Genomic DNA, 10,572 nt, shown 5'->3' on the forward strand with positions numbered 1-10,572 from the left:
AATATTTTCCAATATAACAGAAACTGTCAGGCAGAAACGCACCAAACAAAACAAATAACGACGCTGTTTATTGTAAATACAGGTAAATTTTAGTTTCGTTATTGCCGAACTTATGTTTGAATTAATATTAAATTAATAAGACGATAGTATTTAGCTGTTTAATAATGTAATGATTATTGTTTTGGAATTCTTAAAAGAGCAAAACTTTTTATTTGCTTTTTAATCTCCAAAATTTTTACATTCTTGTTGTTTTAATGTGATCTTGATTTCTCAAGTAATTATAATTTTGAATTGCTTTGAACTGTAGAATTTTTTTATCATTGTGAAAAACTTTATTTTTTATGGTTACTCTTTTAATATTAATGATTTATTTAAGGTCCAAATTGCTTTAATTGTCAACGATATATCTTCACTTTTGACGATGGCTGATGGCCAATATTCTGGCGAAAGACAATTTAAGTTTCTGCTGATAGGAAATGAAGCTGTTGGAAAAGTTAGTAAATTTCAATAAAAAAAAAATTCTTCCTAAGCAATTTCTATAATTATGGTAATTATATATGATATGAAAAAAACCTCGTATGCTAACCTTTATTTTAACTTAAGTTAACCTAACTAGTTTCACTTCTTCATCAGAGCTCTAATGATACAGAAGTGCTGGTAAAATATCTAACATTTCTTTTTTAAGTAGTCTTTTAGTTACTTTTTTTCATTTTTTGTATTTTTCTTCAGCTTGGATTATATTTGATATGGAATCTATTTTTCTTTTCAAATTTAACTATGCTGTTATATTTTAAATAATATTTATTGAAAAAATATGAATAATTGAAGTTTACAGTCTTAAAGAGTTATTTATTCTTTTTTTGTAAATCTAGATTTATGTTCAAGGTTGCACATCTTGATTGGTTTTCTAAGCAGGCATTAATAGTTAATGAAACACACAATGAACTCAGAAAATTTTATCTTCAAAAAATTTTTTAATAAATAGCATACTAACATACACAAAAACTAAACCACTAAAAGTATTTCTAAACCACTTAAAAGTTGTTGCACAAAATATCTTCAATTAAGATAACTAGGATTAAATTTAAACATTGCAAAATTTTTACACATAGAAAGATTTGTTTAATTTCAAGAATTTGAATTAAGAATTAAAGAATAAATTAATAATTTGTTTAATTTCATTGATGGAGTGTTACTCAATACCATTTTCAGGAACTCTATTTAAGTCAACATGAAATAGGCAAGAAAATATTTTAATTGTTTTATCATAATTTGCTAATTCTGTGAAACAATTATCAAATGCTGGTATAAGTTTCTTTATTTCATAAAGATATTTGGAGAAATTCATTGATTTGTAATTTGTGAAAAATGTTGAACACTATTATTTCTAAGTTGGTAGTCAAAAAACAATTAATTTTTTATTAATTTTAAATTGAATTTTGTATTGATATTTTATTTTTTTCTATTTCTTTAGCAAAAAAGAACAAACTTAAAATTTAAATTAAAAATTGCTCAGCAGGTCACAAACATTAACATGGTGTCTTGGCCAAGCTTGTTCTATATAATTTTTGGAGGGAAAATGTACGTGGTTTAATTTTCATAATTAATGGAGAATGTAATAATTAATAGATAACAAATTAGTTGCATTTTTATGCTCCATTTATATTTATAGTTTTATTTTTACTTTAGAGTTTTGTTATATTTTTTAAACAGCATTTATATTTATTTTCATTCATTTATTTGAAATAAATTTTTCTTTATGTGGATTTCTTATAGACATGCATAGCATTGCAGTTTACGCAAGAAAAATTTGAAAAAAATTACAAACCAACTATTGGAGTTGACTTTTTTATGAAGCATGTTAGCCTGCCTGGTGAGAAGACAGCATTTTATTTATTATCCTCTAAAATTCCATTTTGATTTTATTTACTTCTTATATATTGTTGTCACGTTTGTAATGATGTTATTTTGATGCATATTTTTAAATACTTGATCTATTTTTATTTTAATACAAGAACATCAAAATTAACTAACTTGAGAAAATTGTATAATGCATGACTAACCCGTAAAGAAAAAGCTCAGAAAAGCAAGAGAAATCTAAAAATGTTGTCTTTAAAATGGCTATTTATTTTTCTTTGCATTTCAAAAATACATTTTAGGATATTTCTAATGACATTTTCTTCTCTTTTTATTTTTTGTCAATTCTTATTAAATGCATTAGAAGTTTTTAGCAATGTTATGTTGTTTGGTAATTTTTTTTTAGATAACTTCCACTGGTTTTCAATTAGTTAATTGCTGTGAAAATGGAAATATTGTATTTTTTCAAATAAGTCAAATGAAAACATACTTAGTTTGCACTTTTAAAAGCATATGAATTTTCTTAAAAAGATACCGGCGAAAAAAAATTGTGAAAAATTTTAAACTTAATTTTTTTTTATTTTACCATGTAACATTTTTGCAATTTGAAATCTAATTAAAAATTATTAAGTTTTAAAAAAAATACTTTTCAGTTTTTGATGTTTCCAGTTCTATGGGTTTGTAAAAAATATATTTTGCTGCAGCTATTAGTCTCATAGCAAATAATTTAATTTAAATTTATATGTATTCAATATATTGAAAAGTATTACCCAAAAGTTTTTTATATTTTAGGAAAGATGAATGTAAAAGATGTTTTTGTTTAGCTAAAATCTCACCTGTCACAACTCAGTATATTTAACTAGTAAATGTGTTAGATTTTTCTTCAGTTAAAAACAAGACTCACTAATATCACTTTGTCATGAAAGTGTTTTTTTTTTCTCGACAGTATATCAAAAGATGTTTGATTGTTATTAGTAAGTGAGGTTTGGCCACTTTTCAATTCTGAAAATGGACTTCTCTTTCTTACTTTTTTTTCTTTTGGCTTAAATGGTAATTTGATATATTAAAACCATGTACCCAAAGATAAAGATCTTTAATTTCAAAAGTATTTAAATACTCAATTTTAAAATTTTTGACACAACTTACATTCTGGATCCAGAAAATTTTGTTTTACATTCTTTACAGAAATACTACAAATATATATTTATAGATTTATTCTATTATTTCTATAAATTTATTTTAGCTATTTGGGTAGATGGTAATTTAGTAATTTTCTTTTTTTAAAAAAAATATGCCATATTTTGAAACTCGATTTACAGATATATTTCTATAGCTATTCTCAGATGTAATCGAGAAAACTTTATATTTCATCCCAACTTAAAATTCACAGGTGCTGTTTGTCCTGTCATGCATCTTTCAAAAATAATGGCTTCATCTGAAAAAAAGCTATAAAACCCATTTTATTTTTAGAAAAAAATTTTAAGAACTTAATGTACAAAAGAAAAAGCCTTTTTCAGAATTTTGATTTATTTCTTTGTCTGACTTAACTAGTGTAATTATTTTTTTAGCTTCCAAATTAGCTCTAAAAGTATTTAATATACTTATATTAAAAGTATATAATATGCATTCATGTACATAATACACTTGTTTTATTTCTGAAATAGCATTTAATAATATATTTTATAATAATTAGGTGGTTTGAATATTACTATTCAGCTTTGGGACATTGGAGGAATGTCTTTGAAAGGAGAAATGTTGGATAAATATTTGTATGGTGCCCATGTGAGTTTTCATTTTAATTTAATGAAGTTACAGTTTTCGGATTGTGGAATGATTTAGAAAATATTTTATTAATAACTTTGTCTTACATTTCAGATAATTTCTTTTGAAAGTTTTCATATTTTTGTTTTAACATTAACATACAGTGCATACATAACTTTTGATCTAATGTTTGGATCTTCACGTTCTAGAACTCAATCTTAATGGTTGATGGGGTGACTTCAAATATGCTAATTAATTAGTGCAGACGATAATTTAAGTTATGAAATCATACAAAAAAGGTACTTATTTGAATAAACATACTTTTTTTTCATGGATTCGGATTTCGTAATCTGGGAAATATGGTCCCTGTAGTTTGGTTAGAAGAGCTATCCAAAGTTTGGATTCCTTAGTAGTAATGTTAATTTTATTTTTTGCATATTTTGCCAAATCTCGAGAACTTTTTAAGTGAATGGAAAAACTTTTTGCACGCAATTATAAAATTAGTTGATAAAATTCAAAAGATCAGGGTGCATTTTAATTTTTTAATCATTCATTATATATATTTTTAAATAATTAGTTAATGAATGTTTTAGAAATGTTTTTATTAGAGAAACCTTTTTATTACTATCTCGAATTTTTAGTTTTAAATTCTTTCAATTGGTAATTTCCTTTATAATTTTTGTTGCTGCTTGGTATTATCTTATATTTATTGCTGTAGGTTTGTTCATTATTTATCTAGATATTTTTGGAGTACCTAATTCAAATTTCAAACCATATTTTATGTTTTCAACTGTTTTTATAGTTTAACTTCATTATTAACCTGCCATTACAAATCTCAGATTTCAGAATGCTGCATAAAGCATTTTTTTTTTTTTTTTTGGTCAAAAGTTTTAACTCTAAATTTAATCGTCTGCAGTTTAATCCAAACGTTAAGCTGCAGGCTTACCTGCATAAAAAACGGGTTTTCCTTTTGTTATTCAATGAGAAAGCAGTAAAATTTCAGTAAAATTTTTCTCTGGGGTTCAATGCTTGGACGGTAGAATATTAGGGGTTATTTTTTCACTTCTTAATTTTGCTTTAATACCTACATAAGTTTTTGGTTGTGGAATACTTAGAAATTTTTTTACATTGAAATCTGCTTTACTTGTGAGCTAAATTTAAATGAAAATGAAAAAATTTTTTAAGCTTTTATTGTATTTTAGTTATAATAATACTGTGGTTTATAATGCTTGTTTCTTTAGGCAGTACTTTTTGTGTATGATATCACAAATTGCAACAGTTTTTCGGATCTTGAAGATTGGATGCAAGCAGTGCATCAAGTTTTCAAAGAAGAGCTTATAATGCCACATTTAGCGTTACTTAGCAATAAAGGTAAGCATACTCTTTATATATTTTTGAATATGTGCGTTTTATTTGAAAAACTATTAACATCAGGGTGTTTTTTATTTGTAGTGTAAGAATACTCCAATTAGTGTAAGAATACTCCAAATTTTTCTCTCACAAGATATTATTTTAGAATTATTTATTAATTTATTTTTGTTTAAATGTTCTTTTGTGTTATTACGGTAGACCTAAAAATTAATCAGGCAGTAATATAAGAAAGAAAAAAAACTGAACACTAAGTATCCTATAAACTCTTTAAAATCAAAACATAAAACTCACCATGCATTAACGTCTGCCCTGGTTTTAAAATGTTAATGACGAACAATGATTAAAAAGCTCCCTTTGGATTACATTTTCAAACTTATTTTTTAACATAAACAAAAGCAAGTTCTTATAAATTTACACATCTGTGAATGATCTAATTATTCACATTCTTTTTGCAATCTGATGTATAATAAATAAAAACAAGAAAAAATGCAGAACTTAATAAAATATAATTTTTTATCAATTATACTGAAATTTTATTAGTTTTTTTTTGTTACCCTTCAATTCTATATATTTAGATATTACTAAAAATGCAATGGAAATGTGATAAAATAAATAATCTAAAATGTGCAAAACCTCTTGTCCTGTGGTATTATTTTCAAATGTGCAAAATGTCATGCAATGTTAATTCAAATGTTTTATTTACGGAGCATTATCAACAAAATACAATATTGATGCATTAAAATTGTTTGTTATAATTTTTTTTTGGAAAAAATATTTTGTTTTTTAAAATCAGCAAACATGAATAGAAAGAGATATAAACAAATTTGAAAATCAATTTTGTTTCAACTTTCTCAACTAGAACAGAGTATGCATAGAGTGTATTAGCTGCTTTTTTTTCCAACAATTCTATGCATTACTAATTGAAAAATTGTTTTCCTCTAGGTGATCTAGAACACAGTAGAACAGTCAAATTAGATCGGCATTTAAAATTTGCTTTAGATAATGCAATGTCTTCCCACTCTGTCTCAGCTAAAACTGGTGAATCTGTAAGTAAATATTAGGTAACAATATATACTTCTGTTCTATGGATGGTGTTTTCAATATAAATGTAAACAACAGCAATCTAGTGCTATTGACCTGCGCTAATTCCAGTTCGAAAGTATACAGCTGCTTATTCTGCGAGGCGATATTTTGAAACAGATAATTTTGTTTTTAATAAGAGAAATAAATTTTATAATTTCTCAGCTCAAATCTGCTGTATTTCATAAGATATTAAGTAATTCTGGTTAGTTTGAAGGGAAAATTTGCTTTAGTTAATTAGAGATGTATTGTTAAAAAAGATAACATGGTTGCTAGATTTAGAAAGAACACGCTTTTTTAGCATTTCCGATTTGGTTTCTTTTTTTGCTTATTTGTTACTGTATGTTCTTGTTGCAAGCTGCACACCATCATAGGTTAGTGTTAGCATATTGTTCGAGCAGAGAGATTAAGTTAATTTTACAAATTATCATTTAGGTTTATATCTCGAAGTTGGTATATTGTTAACAAGGTAAGAAGTGTTTTATAACAATTCTTTTTCAAATGACAATTCTTACGTCTTAAAAAGACAGGTCTTCAAATGACAATTCTTTTAAACACAAATAATAAATCTGGTACAATAATAAAACAAATACATGCATACAAGAAACACTACTCAAGAGTGTCTCAAAACACAATGATCATGTTGCGAGTCAAATGGCTTCAAAATATACTGAAAACAGTGAACTGGAAGTATAGGGAATCAAGAGCTTGCAGCACTCCCTAGTGAAGAAAACACCATCCATTTGTTTCCAATGCTTAGTAATTATTATGATTTTTTTTTAGATTGCATTATGCTTTCAAAAAATTGCTGGTGAACTGTTAGGGATTCGTTTGACTCGTTCTGAGCAAGAAACTGTTCAGCCTGTAGTGAAAGCTGAAATTGTTCAAACTGCATCTATGGTTCCGGAAGTAAAAGCTAGTCCATGTAAAGCTAATAAAAACAACAGCACAGTATGCACAGTTCAGTAAAGATACATACTTGTTTTTTTTTTTTTAAGTGATGTTTACTTTTTGTTGAAAATTGTTGCTATTTCAGTGATTTAAAAATTGTATGCAATTATTTTCTTACTAAAAGCGTAAGTCTATTTTAATATTTGTACAATGTGTGAGGCTTTTGTGTAAAGTCTTTGGTTATATATACTTCCGAGCTCTTGTATTTTTTTTCTTTTTTGTTGCCATTATGTATTAAATGTTGCAACATTAGTGTCAGATAAACAAAAAATAATTTAAAATGAATACACCCATAATTATCAACACTCGTGGATAGGGATTATATCAAACATTATATTAAAAACAATATTGAAGTTGAATAATAAATTTAAATCAAGAATGTCAATTTATGAGATCTTTATTATATTTTATCTTTTTTTAAATAATTAAAATATAAAATATTAAGAATAATATTCTTTTGGAATTTTATAAGGATTAAATTACATAATAAATATCATCTGAATCATATCAAGTTAGATTTCATTTTTGTTGTTGATCGCTTTGTAAATTGTTAAAGTAGTTGTTTAAGAATATTTTCTTCTGGGAGAGTGGAGTGCAAGAGTAGTTCATTCGAGCTGGCAACGACAGAACCAGTAATTTCTAGTGACCAAATCTATGCAGAATTTATTCAATCTGCAGCAGAATCTTCAATTTTGTTAGACAGAATCTTTAACTTTGTTAGTCAAAAACTATAATTGAAAAAATAAAGTAATGTTGTCACATAGAAAGGATTAGATTTAGTTGAACAAATCAAACAGATTTATTACAACACTTCATGAATGTAAGGAACAAGGAATCTGACGTTGGTACTAGAAATACATGAGTTTATGTACAGGAATATTAAGGAAACAGAAATGATGAAGAAAAACTTTTAGAACATTCCATAAATAATAACCAAAATCTTGAATTACATATTTACGTGCTTCGGAAGTCTTGGTTGAAACCGGACGGAACGTTGAAGGTCGAATTTTGGACTTCCATCAGTGCCTTTGGTTACTCGTCCATGCCGACACACTTTGTGTCAATATGAGATTAAAAATAATCTGAAAATGCTATGGTAATCTATAGCACTTGTTGTCTTTATGCAAGGAATCTGCTGGCAGAGTTTAAATATATATGAAATCGCTTTTTAAAACAAAATAAAAGTATAAATCATTAAAAAAGTATTCTTTTGCAATTTTATCAGAATCAAATTATTTAAAAAAAAGAAACATCTTCTGAGTTATATTAAGTTTGAGCTCATTCCTTTATACCCTTGGTAAGTTAAAACTGTTTAAGAATATATCATAGTGTAAGAGTGGTGCTCACTGGCTTCAGCTGCAATAAAACCACTAGTGACACTTTTGAGTTCATAATCACTATTGAAAAGGATGTACATCTATGATCCAAGGTGACTTTTTTTTTACCAGTAGTTTGTGTTTGCTGGTGTTAGTCTTGCTTTTCCAATTAAGCATGCCTTGGAGATATTTTTTTAAACTCTTTTTAAACAGTTAGTTTTCTAAAGAAGTTAATTTTCATTAGTAGAATTGTTTTTCATTAAATCCAAATGTCATAAAAAGTTTTGTAATCTAATTTAAGAATTGCAATTGTAATAGCAGTTTTTTTTTAAAAAAAAAAGAAAATTAAAAATCAATACTTTACTGTACTTCAAGTTTTTAAAAAAATAAAGGGAGACTAATTTATAATAATTGTTTATAAGAAAAGTTTAATTTTTGATGATTGAAGATGTTGACAGAAGAAGTTGAATGATTTGCCATTAATAGGTGGAAGGCAGTATTAGTAGAATATTTATCATATTTATCCTGGAGATAATGAGTAAAAATCTTAGTAAATATGACTACACTAGTGTAAAAATCTTGATGAATCATAGTAGGAAATTATCAATATCCATTTGTCTAATAATTCTATTGTCCAAAGTGTAAAGGTAAACAAATATAGTGAAGTATCAAATCTGATAAATAATAAAAAAGTTTTATTTTTGAAATTATATGGAGCTCCAAAGTAAAGATTAAGTTTAAGTTTTGATATAAACATACATTATCAAATAATAAATTTGGAAAATGGTGCGGAGGGTGTGGCTGCAGGAATAAGCCCCACCAGACACCTCCATTCACCAAGAAATCAAAAATGCGAGTGCCATGTGTACGTTAGCATAGTTTTCACCAAGGAAAGTTGAATAATTCCATGTATTGGCTATTAATTGATTTTTATCTATTGTCAAGGCTCTTTTTCTCAGCCTTGCGCATTCAAATGTGTTGGCGGAAAGGAAAGTGTGAGAAATACTAACGAATTTTAATGAATTCAAAACATTAGCAACCATAATGGTTTTGGAGTTCTCTGCTAATGTGTGTGAGGGAATCTCTAAAAATAGATTTTATTCTGCACAATTTAAGGTTGTGGTATTAAAAGATTATCGATTATATTAATAATTTTTTTTAACTGAGAAAAGGATTAAATAAGATAATTTTTAAATGCTAGGTAACATGTTATGCATATTTCAGCATGACAATAATACTGTTTTGTTTCATATTTTTGTTACATGTATGAAACAAATTTAAAAATGAGATGTTGCGTCAATATTCTGAAATAAAATTTCATTGTTATCAAACCAATTTTTTCAAAAGAGAAGTTGGGTTACATTAAATAAAACACTGGCTTTCAGTTATTTGTGTAAAATGCATTAAGATCATTCTTCTGTTTTGAATGAAAAAATATGTATTATTTTCAATTCAAATTATTTTATACAAGTTATTTAAAAAATCAATTTATTTATTTTTTATTCCTCACTTAATTAATTGGAGTAATTTATGAAGTAATATAGTTAATATGAAAATAAAAACTTATGTTCTCCCTCCTGCTCAAGCCATAGTTTAAATTGTATACCATGAATAATTTCGATTATCATTTATGGTATAATTTTTGGTATATTGCATGTTTATGATTACGGATTTCACTCATTGTGTGCAGAGAAAAATAATTTTACTGAATATTTTTATTATGTTTACAGAAAAATTAATGAAATTATTCATTGTCTTTTTTACTTCTTTGCTTTTAACTTAGAAATTCAAATGGTATTTAAAGCAAATGTTTTACACTAGAAAGACTGAATATTGCAGTGTTCTTTGAAAGACTGAAAGGGCCAGTGTGGCTCTTCGCAGATTGTTTGTGAGTAGATCAATTAGACATCCAAAATCTTATATTTTAATAATAATAATTAATTTAATAAAAACCTATTATGGACTTGATCATCCACATTGTATGGCATTTTATTCAATTTGGTTAATGAAAATATTCGGCTAAATGGAACACTGGCTTTTCAACTATACTAATTTACTAGTTTCTTAGAAAATTGAATTTCCTTTTTTCTATAATTATACATATGTTGAAATATTTTGTATTTTTTTAATAAAACTGGGGTGCCTTATACTTACCAAAAGTACTTTATACCCAAACCTACCTGGGGTTAAGGATACCTACCAAAATAAATAAATGGCCACTCTGGCTCCCTTCATC

General features: G+C 26.2%; 1 protein-coding gene across 2 annotated transcripts; it reads left to right on the plus strand.

Moving 5' to 3' along the window:
* The first annotated feature begins 41 nt into the window (after positions 1-41).
* Positions 42-7,291, plus strand: LOC107454444 (ras-related protein Rab-28). Of its 2 annotated transcripts, none has more exons than XM_043042371.3 (7): positions 42-82; positions 377-493; positions 1,777-1,873; positions 3,551-3,639; positions 4,860-4,989; positions 5,932-6,035; positions 6,853-7,291. In XM_043042371.3, exons 2-7 carry the CDS (start codon positions 422-424, stop codon positions 7,036-7,038), a joined length of 678 nt encoding a protein of 225 aa, XP_042898305.1. In that variant the 5' UTR covers positions 42-82; positions 377-421; the 3' UTR covers positions 7,039-7,291. The 2 variants fall into 2 exon arrangements, with proteins under 2 accessions (XP_042898305.1, XP_042898310.1); XM_043042376.3 differs by lacking the exon at positions 42-82 and adding an exon at positions 143-274 and having other exon boundaries at positions 6,853-7,178.
* Positions 7,292-10,572: the final 3,281 nt, after the last annotated feature.

Source organism: Parasteatoda tepidariorum, chromosome 10 (assembly GCF_982258835.1).
Source record: "Parasteatoda tepidariorum strain Cologne lab strain chromosome 10, Ptep-v5.0, whole genome shotgun sequence".
Taxonomy (NCBI): Eukaryota; Metazoa; Arthropoda; class Arachnida; order Araneae; family Theridiidae; genus Parasteatoda; species Parasteatoda tepidariorum.

Coding starts and splice junctions, on each gene's coding strand:
- LOC107454444 (XM_043042371.3), top strand. CDS start 422: ATGGCTGATGGCCAATATTCTGGCGAAAGACAATTTAAGTTTCTGCTG. Junction 3,640..4,859: donor AATATTTGTATGGTGCCCAT/GTGAGTTTTCAT, acceptor TTGTTTCTTTAG/GCAGTACTTTTTGTGTATGA. Junction 6,036..6,852: donor CAGCTAAAACTGGTGAATCT/GTAAGTAAATAT, acceptor ATTTTTTTTTAG/ATTGCATTATGCTTTCAAAA.